The sequence below is a fragment of the Cherax quadricarinatus genome, chromosome 58 (genome assembly GCF_038502225.1).
Source record: "Cherax quadricarinatus isolate ZL_2023a chromosome 58, ASM3850222v1, whole genome shotgun sequence".
NCBI lineage: Eukaryota > Metazoa > Arthropoda > Malacostraca > Decapoda > Parastacidae > Cherax > Cherax quadricarinatus.
In genome coordinates, this window is record NC_091349.1 from 22613104 (window position 1) to 22629929 (window position 16826).

Here is a 16826-nt window from a genome sequence, read left to right on the forward strand (position 1 = left end):
AGAAGTATGGCTCATGATCATGCTACCAACAGTCTTCATGATATTTCTCATGAGGATGGTGAGGGCTTAAGTTTGGTAACTCTGCTTTCTGATGTTGAACTGCAGTCAACTGAAGAAAAGGATGTTCCAGCCAGAGCTGAGCATGATTGGAGAATGGATCAGTTAAATAGTGTGAGAGAGGCTGCACCTGCTAGGGTGCAATTAATTTCTGTGCAGGAAAATGTCGCTGTTGCTGAGGAAGAGATTTTACAGTTAAATAAGTGTTTTCATTTCAGGGAGGAAACTCTTACAAAGAATTCACCTCTGTTTGCAGTATCGATGGAAGGAGAACAAGGGTTTTGTCCCCAGGTGGTGATGTCCAAGGTTTCCAGGCATTTCTTCTGGTCTCAGCTGTGGGAGACTGTCAGAGAGCATATTGAGACCTATCATGTCTTTCAAATTATAGGGAAACCTAGTCGAAGTATTAAACCTGTTCCCCTTCAGTCTATTTCAGCACCAGGTGAACCCTTCAGCAAGCTGGTAGTAGATGTACTTGGTCCATTCCCAAGGACCAAACTGGGAAATGATTATTTACTCACAAATATTTGCTCCACTACCAGGTACCTGGAAGCAGTCCCTCTGCATAAGATAACTGCTCATGTAGTCTTAAGGGTTTTGATGAGGTTCTTTTTTCATGTTGGTTTTCCTCAAGCAGCACAAACAGATCAAGGGCCTAACTTTACCTCAAAGTCTTTTAGAAATGTTTTGAAGGGACTAAAAGTAGAGCCTCAGTGTTCAACTGTGTATCACTCTCCATCTCAAGGGGAAATAGAGAAATTACATCAAACCCTCAAGACATTGATGCAAGCCTATGGTATAGACAATACTAACAACTGGGATGAGAGGATCCCTTTCTTTGTATTTGCTGAGTGGGGAAGCACTCTGGAATCTCTGAGCTATTGGCTTGGGGAGGATGGTGATGCTCCCCCCTCGGAGCTTTTTCTCAGTTTCAGACACTGTTTGGCTCGTATGAGGTGGATGGTACCAGTGAACGTGCTCATCAACCAGACCAGGATGATGATGTGGGACCATAATGTGGACCATGATAATCTGGAGGCTGGAGAGGAAGTGCTGATACTGGAGCCAATTCATGTGAAAATCTGTATGGCATGTTGCTGTGAGCTGAACATGTTGTGGGGGAAGTTCCCAGGGGTTAGATATAAAACCCACACCCCCAAGCAAGAAAAGAATGAGTATAGTGTACACAGTAACAGGTTAAAGGGTTTGAAGTTATGTCAAAAATTCAGAGAGACCAATGTTTTAATGGAATGTAAAGGGCTGCAAAACAATAATCTGTATGAAATACCAAAAGTGTATTTAAGAAATAACATGTGTTTAAAAGATTTTGGGAAATGCATGCTTGGTTTTAATGAGAAAAATGTTGGAGAGTTGGCTCAGCCACCTTGGAACTTTATAAAAGTTTGGAATGTCAGTAATGGGAAAAAGTTGAAACTCCGTGAAGAAATTGTTAAGGAAGCTGAGCCAATTCAACAATTTTTGTGTGGGAAAAATCTGTATGAAAAATTGGAGATGGAGGAAGAAGTGAAATTCTTCCAACACCAGTTTGTAGTGCTTAGTGAGAGTCGGTGGGCATTCCCATGCTTCATGTTGCCAAATTAGATGGCACCTTGGGCATAAACACTGACTACCACAAAGTACATTTAACAACTAAGGTTTACGGATTAGAAAGATTGATACTTATGCACTAAGAGATGCAAACATTTTAAATAAACTAAAATATAGGGCAGGAAGATGTGATTTCCATGGCCTGTGTTCCAGTACCATTTTAATGTGTATAATGCAAATTGTGTTCATTGTGTGCTTAAAATTTGTGTGTGAGATGGAATGTGATGGTATTTGTGTAAACTTGATGTATCCAACCTGGGTGCAAAGAGATGTCTTTGGTGTTTGTTGTTGCACTGCGAGAGGTTGCAGAACTGTTACTATCTATGAACAACCTTCAAAGTTTAAATGTCAACATTTTACCACAGGAAAGAAAATTTTCATTTTGGTGCTGGCTATTCAGCATTTGTACATGTCTCAGGATCTCTTCATCCTGTTCCTGTGTATAGTGACTAAAATCAGACTCTTAAAATGGGCTTTGTTCCTACAGCCTTTTAATTTGGAAGTCAAATATATAAAAGGCTCAGAGAATGTGGTTGCTGATGCTCTCTCTAGATGTTTCATGTAGATGCATGGTGCGTACTTTGTACATAGTGTTTGTTATGTGCTGACCTTGTTGTTTTTGCAGTGGTGGACTCTCGGCGAGCCTGAGTACTCCCTACCAGCCATCTGACTGTGAAGGAGTCGAGTCGGAGCCAAAAGTGTGACGAGGGTCAGGGTGTACGTAAATGTGAGTTGAGGCAGTGGTTGACAACCTTCGGTAACATGAGACGTTCAGGAAGGTATGTGATGTTGTGTCTTGGTGTGCTCTATATACAAAACGGCCCGACGATTTGCCTTTGTGGTCCCTTGGACCCCTCCATGTTCTACGACAGCCTCCTCTTCATAAGTTTGGAGGATCTGTGTGGAGTGGGACCTCGGAAGATGGGCTTGAGTGCTTGACCATGTTAAGGATCGTGAGTGTTGACTGGAAGTCTCACTGTTTGGTTTGGCCACCAAGTGAGAGACACCGTGACATGTTTTGTGAAGTTTCCTGCCTGGTGTACACTTGACTGCTCTGGGTTTGGCTCTACTCTCGTCACGTGATCAGGAAGATGCCACCCTGGAGTACCAGTTGCTTGCTGGATTACCGTAGCAGAGGCACAGGCCTGTTGGTGCGGGCTTTCACAGTGGGCATTGTGTGCAATTTTTGCATTGTAATGTGTATTGTTTAAAAGTCACTAAAATTGTAAATAGTTACACCCTTGAGTATATGGGCATGGTTAAAATGCTTTTCTATAAAAAATTCTGCAATCTGTTGTAAATAACAGTAAAGTGAAGAGTAGTTATGGTGCTGGGAAAAATGTAGCATTTCTAGTAGTCTTGTTTACCGCCTTCAGACTTAAGCAATATACTTTTTACTAGCCGTATCCTGAGGGACACGGCTAGCTTTTGTGAGACTTCGTCTGGAGGTGGGGATGTTATGGGGCTATAGGACCCAACATGTATTTATAAGTAACAGTTACTCTGGAATACCTAATTATATTGAATTGATGGGGACTCAGTTCTAAATGTCATAAGGGCTGATCAACCTTATGACTGAGAGGCAGCTGGGTCAAGCCTATTTTTCTCAATATAATAGGTTATACTATAGACACATAAACACAATTTAAATATGTAGTTTATAAAGTTGTATTTCTTTTTGTAAAAGTAAAATTAAGGGTGGTAGAATTGTGGTAACTGGAGAATTGTGCTTGGCAACAGTCTTTTGTTTTGGTGGGAGGAGCTTAGCTAGTCTTTCTCTCTCTCCCTCTCACTGAGGCTCTCTCTGTATGGCTGACCTTCAACCTGGCAGGATCTCTGGGTCCTTCTTTCTACCTTTTGGGGCATTATGTGTGCTCCAGGGGTGAGTTTTTATAATTTAAGTTGTGGCCACCATACCCAGGGTGACTAAAGTGTGTCAAAACACTGGTTATGTCAAGAAGAGAGAAGGACAAAAGTTAATAAGATACACCATGTGGAGAACAGCTATGGAGTGTGTAGATCTTTGTTTTGAAAACATGAGGCTGTAATTGTATATTCTGTACATATCTATTGAGAATACAGTTATATTTTTATAGTAGTAGTTTACATAACCTGTGAAGAGGGCTGGTGAAAGGATATCAGAGACACTCAGGATGATCAGCCATAATGTAAGTATTACCCCTAGACAGATAAGGCCATTAAGTAAAAAGCTACCCCACACTAGAATATGTAGTGAGAACCTTACTATCAAAGTAATAAGGGACAAACCAACGTAACACACTTCCCCATGGATATAGAAGGAAAAAAATAAGACCAAGAACTATTAAGATAAAATCAAAGAAAACTCAGATGAGTGTGTATAAATAAACGTGTACATGTATGTGTAGTGTGACCTAAGTGTAAGTAGAAGTAGCAAGACATGCCTGTAATCTTGCATATTTATGAGACAGACAAAAGACACCAGCAATCCTACCATCATGTAAAACAATTACAGACTTTCGTTTTACACTCACTTGGCAGGACGGTAGTACCTCCCTGGGTGGTTGCTGTCTACCAACCTACTATATATATATATATATATATATATATATATATATATATATATATATATATATATATATATATATATATATATATATATATATATATATATATGTACACCGAAAAAAAATACCATAGAGTCAATAAAAAAGTTCATGCAGACCAGCGTTATCAACTTATTGAGGAATATTGAGATAGTGTGATATGTGATATATCACTATGCATTATTAATATTAAATAATATACCAAATAATTAAAGCGAATATCATAAATTACCTTGTAAGAGATAAAATATAGATTGTACATTAATATCTAGATTTAATCATTTTAACCTTTTTAGGGCCTAGTTCCTAGACCTGTTACATGTCCTTGTTCTCCTGCACTGCCTTTCACACCGTGGAAATGTGGAACTAATAACTAACGCATCAGAGGGAAAATCTAAATAAATTTATTCTCTATTTTGCTCGTGATCAAAGTCTAACACACACTCTTGCTCTCTCTCACACGCAGGATGTTGGCGTGCTCCTGGTTGTTGGTGACAGCCGTGTTGACGGCCCTGGTGGGGACGTCCTCGGGAAAGGTCTACAGAAAGTGCGAGTTAGCTAGCGTGCTGGAGCGGCAATTCCGCTTGCCAAGATATGTCATTAAAAAATGTACGGATTCCCAAGTTCAGTCTTTTTTTTTTTTCATTATGTATATGGAGACACGCACAGACACACACACACATTGACTCACTCACACATACAGACACATAAACCGAACTGGTCACTTAGACCAAACTATCTTAAATACTGAAATTTTTCAGGATTTTCTTCTTCATTGTGATAGATATTTTTTCATAAAAAATTACGTAAATATATTTTGGAACCAAACCCAACTTAGAAACCTCACCTAACGTAACCTGACTTAATGTAATTTTTCTAGCCGAATTCTACTCAGTATCATAGGTAAACTTAAATTTATTTAATATGTGATAAAATCAATAAGTTTTTTTTCCGTTATGTTCAGATTGATTTTCCAAAAGTTTATGGTATTAGAAAATGTTCTCTCTGCTTAATCGGCACAAAATATACTTGATTACTTTTTTGGGCCTAACTCGCCGGTCAGGCTTATTCAGGACGACACACACACACACACACACACACAGGAGAGATAGGGGGGATATGATAACGACATATACAATTCTAAGGGGAATCGACAAGTTGGACAGAGACAGGATGTTCCAGAGATGGGACACAGCAACAAGGTGTCACAGTAGAAAGCTGAAGACTCAAATGAATCGCAGGGATGCTGGGATGTATTTCTTCAGTCACAGAGTTGTCAGGAAGTGCATAGTCTGGGAAGTGATGTAGTGGAGGCAGGATCCATACATAGCTTTAAGAAGAGGTATAATAAAGCTCATGCAGCTGGGAGAGTGACCCAGTAGCGGCCAGTGTAGAGGCGGGGCCAGGAGCTAGGACTCGGCCCCTGCAACCTCAACTAGGTGAATACACACACAGACACACACACACACACACACACACACACACACACACACACACACACACACACACACACACACACACTCACACACATAGGAGAAGAGTGGTGGAACACCTAGAAAGGAATGATCTAATCAACAGCAGCCAACATGGTTTCAGGGACGGGAAATCCTGTGTCACAAACCTACTGGAGTTCTGTGACATGGTGACAGCAGTAAGACAAGAGAGAGAGGGGTGGGTGGATTGCATTTTCTTGGACTGCAAAAAGGCGTTTGACACAATTCCACACAAGATATTAGTGCAAAAACTGGCGGACCAAGCAGAGATAACAGGGAAGGCACTACAATGGATCAGGGAATACTTGTCAGGAAGACAGCAGCGAGTCATGGTACGTGGCTAGGTGTCAGAGTGGGCACCTGTGACCAGCTGGGTCCCACAGGGGTCAGTCCTAGGACCAGTGCTGTTTCTGGTATTTGTGAACGGCAGGACGGAAGGAATAGACTTCGAGGTGTCCCTGTTTGCAGATGATGTGAAGTTGATGAGAAGAATTCATTCGATTGAAGACCAGGCAGAACTACAAAGGGATCTGGACAGGCTGCAGACCTGGTCCAGTAATTGGCTCCTGGAGTTCAATCCCACCAAGTGCAAAGTCATGAAGATTGGGGTAGGGCAAAGAAGACCGCAGACGGAGTACAGTCTAGGGGGCCAGAGACTACAAACCTCACTCAAGGAAAAAGATCTTGGGGTGAGTATAACACCAGGCACATCTCCTGAGGCGCACATCAACCAAATAACTGCTGCAGCATATGGGCGCCTAGCAAACCTCAGAACAACATTCCGACATCATAATAAGGAATCGTTCAGGACCCTGTACACTGTGCATGTTAGGCCCATATTGGAGTATGCAGCACCAGTTTGGAACCCACACTTAGCCAAGCATGTAAAGAAACTAGAGAAAGTGCAAAGGTTTGCAACAAGACTAGTCCCAGAGCTAAGAGGTATGTCCTACGAGGAGAGGTTTAGGGAAATCAACCTGACGACACTGGAGGACAGGAGAGATAGGGGGGACATGATAACGACATACAAAATACTGAGAGGAATTGACAAGGTGGACAAAGACAGGATGTTCCAGAGATTGGACACAGTAACAAGGGGACATAGTTGGAAGTTGAAGACACAGATGAATCACAGGGATGTCAGGAAGTATTTCTTCAGCCACAGAGTAGTCAGGAAGTGGAATAGTTTGGTAAGCGAAGTAGTGGAGGCAGGATCCATACATAGCTTTAAGCAGAGGTATGATAAAGCTCACGGTACAGGGAGAGTGACCTAGTAGCGACCAGTGAAGAGGCGGGGCCAGGAGTTTGGACTCGACCCCTGCAACCTCAACTAGGTGAGTACAACTAGGTGAGTACACACACACACACACACACACACACAGCCTTAAGGCACCCCTGTTTAAGCAGTCACTCTATCCCCTTCATTCCCTCCACCCTTCACTCCTATCTCCCATCCTATCACTATCTCTCTCTCATCCTCTCTCTTTCTCCCTCCCTCTCTCTCTCCCTCTCTCTCATCCTCACCTTCCATCCATCTTCCCTCTCTCTTACCCATGCTCTCTCTCCCTCTCCTACTCTCTCTCATCCTCTCTCTCTCTCTCTCTCCCTCTCTCTAATCCTCACCTTCCATCCATCCTCCCTCTCTCTCACCCCCTCTCTCTCATCCTCACCTTCCATCCATTTTCCCTCTCTCTCACCCCGTCTCTCTCTCCCTCTCTCTCTCTCTCTCATCCTTTCTCCCTCTCCCTCTCTCTCATCCTCACATTCCGTCCATCTTCCCTCTCTCTCACCCCCTCTTTCTCTCATCCTCACCTTCCATCCATCTTCCCTCTCTCACCCTCTCTCTCTCTCTCTCTCTCTCTCTCTCTCTCTCTCTCTCTCTCTCTCTCTCTCTCTCATCCTTGTCTTACATCCACCTCCCCTCTCCAGAGTCTCTTCATCCCCCTCTCTCTCCCTCTAACCTCTCACACACTCCCTTTCTCCTCCCTCCCTATTCCCTCTTGTAACTCCTAAAACTCTTCTTGATACTGCCCCCTACTCCCACCCCATGTCCTCCCCCGGCTGTACCTCCCTACCCCTCCCCCTATCTACAACACCCAGCCTCACACAAACACCCTTTCTGAAAATACATAAACTTCGTTCTGTGGCACAATGGTTAAAAAAACAAGGCCGAGAGCCAGGGGTATGGCTGACGAAGCTGGGAAGGATGACTGGGAGGCAAAGCCCAAAAAAAGGAGGCAGACTGGGGAAGGAAGCTAGAAAAGCTTGGAAGGAGGATGGAGGAGATGATAGCTGCAGAGAGCAGAAGTGGGAGCAACATGCCATAGTAGCATAAGCCAAGATACAGTGCTTAGAAGAGGAACTGAGTAATCTGAAACAGCCTAAAGAAAAAAAATAACAGAACAGACATAACATCAGGAACTTCTACATCAGACACAGACAAGGGGACTGAAGGAAGCAAGGAAGCTATACTGTATGCAAAGGTCCTGTCAGACTCCAAGGGGGCCAAGGCAAAGACAAGAAGCACACTAGGAACAAATGAGAGGTTGGGAGACATTGAAGGAGCTAGGATATATACAGGGACAATACCAGACTCCTGAAGGGGCCAGGAACAGCTGAGCAGGAAAGACAGACCAATGAGCAATGGGGCCTCAGCTAGGGAAGGGATTGAAGGAAGGAACACTCCAAGGGAAGGAACTAAAACAACTCAGAGAACGCAATGGGAGACACACTGGGAGGAAGAAAGGGAGAGATCATTTTTTGTCTATGGGCTCCAGGAAGCTGAAGGGGAAACCTACAAAGAAAGAAAACAGGAAATAAAAGCAATTGAAGGTATCATGAAGGCAATAGGCGTGAGTGACATGACCCAGGTGGCAAATTTTCGGAGAATTGGGTGGTTCACAAGGAGAAGGAAGCAGCCTTTCAAAGTAATTTTCAAGGCAGAATCAACTCGAACCATGATCCTGCAGGAGAAAGCACAGCTGAGAGACAAACTGGAATTCCAGAATGAGTACCTCGATCAAGACAGAACGCAAAAGGAAAGGAGGATACTGAAAGAGAGAGTACAAAAACGAAAGGAGGAATGGGAGGAAATGACAAAGAAAAGCAGAATAACCCAGACACAGGTGGAAGGGCAAATACACCCCCCAGAAACACCCACAGAAGGACTCCAACCATGACAACCCCAAGACAACTGAACAATATAAGCCAACAATCACACACTGATCCTTCTGTCCCCACCCCCACACCACGAACCCCAACCCTACAGCAACCCTCTATGGGAACTGTGACCCCACCACAACCCCCCGTAGGCCCCCGCCAGGGCTCCTGCTCTCCCAACCCCAATATCCTCCCAGGACCACAGTTTTGGAACAGAAGTTGAAGGTTTGGTGCACGAATGTGGGTAGAATAATGAACAAATATGAGGAGTAGCATGAAAGAATCACTGAGAAATCCCCAGAAATCATAGCAGTCACAGAAATGAAACTCACTGAGACAATAACAGATGCAATCTTCCCACCAGGTTATCAGATCCTGAGAAAAGATAGAAGGAGCAAAAGGGGAGGAGAGGTTCCACTGCTCGTAAAACACCAATGAAAATTTGAGAAAATGGGAGGCATGGACGAGATTGGAGAAAGAGAATACATAGTAGGTACACTTCAATCTGGGGAGCACAAGGTAGTCATTGCAGCGATGCATAATCCACCACAGAACTGCAGGAGGCCAAGAGAGGAATATGAAGAGAGTAACAGAGCAATGGTGGACACACTGGTTGAGGTGGCAAGAAGAGCTCACTCGGGCAGAGCAAAGTTACTGGTTATGGGCGATTTCAATCACAGGGAGATCTACTGGGAAAACCTGGAGCCATACTGGGGTCCCAAAACATGGAGAGCCAAGATGGTGGATGTGGTACTGGAAAACCTCATGCATCAACATGTTAAGGATGCTACCAGAGAGAGAGGGGAGGATGAACCAGCAAGACTGGACCTTGTGTTCACCCTGAGCAGTTCAGACATTGAGGACATCACATATGAGAGGCCCCTCCGAGCTAGTGACCACGTGGTTCTGTGCTTTGAATACATAGTAGAGTTACAAATGGAGAGGGTAGCAGGAGTTGAATGGGAAAAGCCAGACTATTAACAAGGGGACTACATAGGTTTGAGGAACTTCCTGCAAGAGGTTCAGTGGGACAGAGAACTGGTAGGAAAGTCGGTAAACGAAATGATGGAATACGTAACAACAAAATGCAAAGAGGCAGAGGTAAGGTTTTTTCCCAAGGGCAACAGAAATAATGGGAAGACCAGAACGAGCTCCTGGTTTACCCAACGGTGTAAGGAGGCAAAAACCAAGTGCAATAGAAAATGGAAAAAGTACAGAAGGCAAAGAACACTGGAAAATAAGGAGATTAGATGAAGAGCCAAGAACGAGAATGCGCAGGTAAGAAAGGAAGCCCAGCGACAGTAGGAGAATAACATAGCATCGAAAGTCAAGTCTGACCCGAAACTGCTCTAAAGCCACATTAGGAAGAAGACAACAGTCAAAGACCAGGTGATCAGGCTGAGGAAAGAAGGTGGGGAACTCACAAGAAACGATCACGAGGTATGCGAGGAGCTCACAATGAGATTTAAGGAAGTATTTACATAGAGACAGGAATGGCTCTGAGAAGACAACACAGAGGGGAACACCAACAGGGAATATACCAACAGGTGTTGGATGACATGCAAACAATGGAGAAGGAGGTGCAGAAGCTGCTAAGTGACTTCGATACCTCAAAGGTGAGGGGTCTGGACAACATCTTCCCATTGGTCCTTAGAGAAGGAGCAGAGATGCTGTGCATGTCACTAACCACAATCTTCAGTTTCAAGGAATCTTTCAATCCCTTGAAACTGGGCAACTACCTGAGGTATGGAAGATGGCAAATGTAGTCCCCATTTTTAAGAAAGGAGACAGAAACAAGGCACTAAACTACAGACCAATGTCTCTGACCTGTATGGAGAAGATTATCAGGAGGAGAGTGGTGGAGCACCTGGAACGGAACAAGATTATAAACAACAACCAGCACAGATTCATGATAGGCAAATCCTGTGTCACAAACCTTCTGGAGTTCTATGACAAGTAAAAGAAGACAAAAGAGAGAGAGGGGTGGGTTGATTGCATTTTCCTGGACTACAGGAAGGCCTTCGACACAGTTCCTCACAAGAGATTAGTGCAGAAGCTAGAGGATCAGGCTCATATAACAGGAAGGGCACTGCAGTGGATCAGAGAATACCTGACAGGGAGGCAACAACGAGTCATGGTATATGATTAGGTATCACAGTGGGCGCCTGTGACGAGCGGGGTCCCACAGGGGTCAGTCCTAGGACCAGTGCTATTTTTGATATATGTGAATGACATGATGGAAGGGATAGACTGAAGTGTCCCTGCTCACAGATGATGTGAAACTAATGAGAAGGATTAAACCGGATGAGGATCAGGCAGGACTACACAGAGACCTGGACAGGCTGGACACGTGGTCCAGCAACTGGCTTCTCGAATTCAACCCTGGCAAATGCAAAGTCCTGAAGATTGGGGAAGGGCAAAGAAGACCACCGACAGAGTATAGGCTAGTTGGACAAAGGCTGCAAACCTCACTCAAGGAAAAAGATCTTGGGGTGACCATAACACCAAGCACATCTCTGGAGGCACACATCAACCAGATAACTGCTGCAGCAAATGGGCGCCTGGCAAACGAGAGAATAGTGTTCCGATACCTTAATGAGGAATCGTTCAAGACACTGTACACTGTGTACGTCAGGCTCATACTGGAGTATGTAGCACCAGTTTGGAACCCGCGCCTGGTGAAGCACGTCAGGAAATAAGAGAAAGTACAAAGGTTTGCAACAAGGCTAGTTCCTGAGCTCAGGGTAATGCCCTACGAAGAAAGGTTGAGGGAAATCGGACTGACGACACTGGAGGACAGGAGGGCCATGGGAGACATGATAACATCATACAAAATATTGCATGGAATAGACAAGGTGGACACTGACATGATGTTCCAGAGAGGGGACACAGAAACAAGGGGTCACAATTGGAAGCTGAAGTCTCAGACGAGTCACAGGGATGTTAGGAAATTTTTCTTCAGTCATAGAGTCGTCAGTAAGTGGAATAGTCTAGCAAGTGATGTAGTGGAGGCAGGAACCATACATAGCTTTAAGACGAGGTATGACAAAGCTCAGGAAGCAGAGAGAGGGAGGACCTAATAGTGATCAGTGAAGAGGCGGGGCCAGGAGCTGTGTATCGACCTCTCCAACCACAATTAGGTGAGTGCAATTAGGTGAGTACACACACACACATATGCACGGGAGCAACAGCTCGTTTTCGCTCGTGAATCTTTAGTAGTTAGTTGCCAAACAAAGCCACTGCCAGGGTCATCGAAAGTTGACAGTGTCAGTGAACAACCCGAGAAGTGATACACGATCTGTGCCAACCAGAAAAGGCAGGTGAAGGATACAGACACATGAAAACAATTTGAATCAGTGCCAAGAGAGAGTGGAATGGCCATAGGCCTAGTGTTGGTGTAGGTGGTATTGCCACATCCCAATACCAAAATTCAAACAGAATAAGTGTGACCCAAGCCAGGGAGATAAAAGAAAAGGGTAGTTGAGTTAGTGACTCCAGTGTATAGTGCATACAGTGACAGAGGAGTTAGTGAATACAGTGTTTAGTGAATACAGTGAATACAGTGGTCAGTCGTCACGTGAGGTCACAGACCCTGAGCTGCTTTGGGGATTAGCGTGGACGGTTACAAAGCATGGCTTGCTTCTGCAGTGTTTTAAAAACTGAGGTTGGAGAGTTGAAGGAGGAGGTCTTGCTTCTCCAGGAGGAGATTAGTAGGCTGAAGGTCCACCTCAATGGGTCTGGGAGAGAGTGTGAGGTGGCTGGAGTTGTGGGGAATGAGACTTCTAGCAGTGAGGTGCAGTCTGTCTCTCGCTGTGATGAGGCTGTAGTTGGGGAGGTAGCAACGGCTACCAGCAGTGAGGTGCAGCCCAGCACCTGCTACAAGTGGCGAGTTGTTCACAGTAATGGGAGGCGCATCAGAGTAAGGAAAGTTAAGAGTGAAGATCTGAAGGTAGGAAATCGCTTCTCTGTTCTCCAGGATGAATGTACTTCAGTGGCCAGTGAAGGTAAGGGTACTACTGCCCCTGCTAATGAAGGTAAGCGCATTCTTGTGGTTGGTGACTCTCAGGTAAGATATATTGACCGTGCTTTTTGTAATAGGAATAAGAAGATGAGAGATAGAGTGTGCTTCCCTGGAGCTGGTGTTGGGGACATTGTCAACAGGCTGGATAATATCATGTCAGGTAATGGGAACAAGCCCATTATCTGTCTCAGTGCTGGTGGAAATGATATTGGGAAGGGTAGGAGAGAAGAGCTGCTAGATAAGTACAGGTCAGCTATAGATTTCATTAAGTCTAAGGGAGGGATCCCAATCATATGTAGCATCTTGCCTAGAAGGGGAGTAGGAAATGAATGGTTGTCTAGGGCAATTGGTGTAAATTGCTGGCTAGACAGATACTGCAAGGAACTTGCAATCCCATTCATTGACAACTGGAACAACTTTTATGGCAAACATGATATGTATGCAAGGGATGGGGTACATCTCTCTGGGGCTGGGGTGGTAGCACTTGCAGACTCGATTGAGAAGGCCATTGGTGAAATGCCTATGATTTTAAACTGATGGAAGATAGAGGTATGGGTGTGTGTGGGAAACAAGCAGGTTGCAACACTAGGGTTGGAAACAGTAAATGTATAAAAGGCATTCAGCATGAAGTTATAAATAAAGACAATAGAACAGGTCAGCAAACAAAGGGGGACACCAGAGGGCAGCAAGGGACTAGCTCCCTTAAGGTTTACTATACTAATAGCAGGAGTGTTAGAAATAAGATAGATGAGCTAAGATTTATTGCAAGTGCAGGAAACATAGATATTATTGCTATAACAGAGACCTGGCTCAATCTGAAAGATAGAGAGATGCCCTCTGAATGTCACATACAAGGCTATAAATTATTCCACACTGACAGGGTCAACAGGAAAGGTGGTGGAGTAGCGATGTATGTCAGAGACAACTTAAATTGTTGTGTTAGACAAGATATTAAATTAGAAGCGTCAGCCACTGAATCTGTTTGGTTACAGCTTCTCGAGGGCCGAGAAAAACTAATTTTGGGTGTGATTTACAGGGCCCCAAATCTTGATAGGGAGTGCAGTAAACTTCTATGGGACGAAATTCGTAAGGCATCTACATACGAAAATGTTGTGCTAATGGGAGATTTCAACTATAGACAGATTGACTGGAGCAATTTGACAGGAAATTTAGAGTCGGGTGACTTTCTTGACACGATCCAGGATTGTTTTTTAAAACAGTTTGTGACAGAGCCAACTAGGGGAAATAACCTCCTTGACTTGGTTCTTGCCAGTAGGGAAACACTAATTAATAATCTTGAGGTTAATGATGAGCTTGGGGAGAGTGATCACAAATCACTCAGTTTTAATATATCATGGAATTCCCCTAATAATGACAATCAAGTCTCCGTCCCTGACTTTCGCTTGGCTGATTTCATAGGACTGAAAAATTACTTAGGTGGGCTGAACTGGAATGACCTGACTAAGGGTCAGGTAGGTGGTGATGGTTGCCGATATGATGCTTTCCAGGGCATAGTTCTAGCTGCTCAGTCAAATTATGTTCCAAATAGGGAAATCAGATCAAACAAAAATGATCCTAAATGGATGAACAATAGATTAAAATATCTGATTGGTCAAAAGAGAGGCATATATAGGCAAATCAAAAGAGGAGAGGGGCAATTAAGAAATCGATATATTCAGTTAAAGAGAGAAATAAAAAAGGGAATTAGAAAAGCAAAAAGAGATTATGAGGTTAAAGTTGCAAAAGAATCGAAGACTAACCCAAAAGGATTCTTTCAGGTATACAGAAGTAAGATCAGGGACAAGATAGGCCCACTCAAAAGTTCCTCGGGTCAGCTCACTGACAGTGATAAGGAAATGTGTAGAATTTTTAACACATACTTCCTCTCAGTTTTTACACAGGAGGATACCAGCGATATTCCAGTAATGATAAATTATGTAGAACAGGACGATAATAAACTGTGCACTATTAGGGTCACAAGTGACATGGTCCTTAGGCAAATAGATAAATTAAAACCTAACAAATCCCCAGGCCCTGATGAACTGTATGCAAGGGTTCTAAAGGAATGTAAAGAGGAGCTTAGCACACCTTTGGCTAATCTTTTCAACATATCACTACAAACTGGCATGGTGCCAGATAAGTGGAAAATGGCAAATGTGATACCTATTTTCAAAACAGGTGACAGGTCCTTAGCTTCGAACTATAGACCAATAAGCCTAACCTCCATAGTGGGAAAATTTATGGAATCAATAATTGCCGAGGCAGTTCGTAGCCATCTTGAAAAGCATAAATTAATCAACGAATCTCAGCATGGTTTTACAAAGGGGCGTTCCTGCCTTACGAATTTATTAACTTTTTTCACTAAGGTATTTGAGGAGGTAGATCATGGTAATGAATATGATATTGTGTATATGGACTTCAGTAAGGCTTTTGACAGGGTCCCACATCAGAGACTATTGAGGAAAATTAAAGCACATGGAATAGGAGGAGAAATTTTTTCCTGGATAGAGGCATGGTTGACAAATAGGCAGCAGAGAGTTTGCATAAATGGGGAGAAATCAGAGTGGGGAAGCGTCACGAGCGGTGTTCCACAGGGGTCAGTGTTGGGCCCCCTGCTGTTCACAATCTACATAAACGACATAGATGAGGGCATAAAGAGCGACATCGGCAAGTTTGCCGATGACACCAAAATAGGCCGTCGAATTCATTCTGACGAGGACATTCGAGCACTCCAGGAAGATTTGAATAGACTGATGCAGTGGTCGGAGAAGTGGCAGATGCAGTTTAATATAGACAAATGCAAAGTTCTAAATGTTGGACAGGACAATAACCATGCCACATATAAACTAAATAATGTAGATCTTAATATTACGGATTGCGAAAAAGATTTAGGAGTGCTGGTTAGCAGTAATCTGAAACCAAGACAACAGTGCATAAGTGTTCGCAATAAAGCTAATAGAATCCTTGGCTTCATATCAAGAAGCATAAATAATAGGAGTCCTCAGGTTGTTCTTCAACTCTATACATCCTTGGTTAGGCCTCATTTAGATTATGCTGCACAGTTTTGGTCACCGTATTACAGAATGGATATAAATTCTCTGGAAAATGTACAAAGGAGGATGACAAAGATGATCCCATGTATCAGAAACCTTCCCTATGAGGATAGACTAAGGGCCCTGAAACTGCACTCTCTAGAAAGACGTAGAATTAGGGGGGATATGATTGAGGTGTATAAATGGAAGACAGGAATAAATAAAGGGGATGTAAATAGTGTGCTGAAAATATCTAGCCTAGACAGGACTCGCAGCAATGGTTTTAAGTTGGAAAAATTCAGATTCAGGAAGGATATAGGAAAGTACTGGTTTGGTAATAGAGTTGTGGATGAGTGGAACAAACTCCCAAGTACCGTTATAGAGGCCAGAACGTTGTGTAGCTTTAAAAATAGGTTGGATAAATACATGAGTAGATGTGGGTGGGTGTGAGTTAGACCTGATAGCTTGTGCTAACAGGTCGGTTGCCGTGTTCCTCCCTTAAGTCAATGTGACCTGACCTGACTAGGTTGGGTGCATTGGCTTAAGCCGGTAGGAGACTTGGACCTGCCTCGCATGGGCCAGTAGGCCTTCTGCAGTGTTCCTTCGTTCTTATGTTCTTATGTTCTTAAGAGGAGCCGGAACGGGAAGCATCGTACAGCGCATGAGTGAAGCAGTGCAGACCTGCCAGACGTAACGTATAGCCTTTTTGTGGTTGCTGGGGTATTGGCCCTGTATATTACTGATAGCTGAGGGTCACAAACCCTGCTCTGGAGAGCTGAATATCATACTTAGGGCACTAATCACTGACAGATGAGTAGAACTGGGGAAAGGGAACAAGGGTGGGGACCAGAGGCACTGTAGTGCACGTGCA

General features: G+C 43.8%; 1 protein-coding gene across 2 annotated transcripts in view; it reads left to right on the forward strand.

Annotated features, from left to right (window-relative positions):
* The window catches only part of LOC128698112 (lysozyme C-like), an 80743-nt gene that overhangs the window by 27896 nt on the left and 36021 nt on the right, over positions 1-16826 (forward strand). The window contains exons 2-3 of one of the 2 annotated variants that reach the window (XM_070097654.1): positions 2291-2392; positions 4717-4859. In XM_070097654.1, coding sequence (XP_069953755.1) covers positions 2391-2392; positions 4717-4859 — 145 coding nt within the window. In that variant the 5' untranslated portion in view covers positions 2291-2390. The remainder of the gene's footprint in view (positions 1-2290; positions 2393-4716; positions 4860-16826) is intronic. The other variant, XM_053790231.2, reaches the window with a different exon arrangement.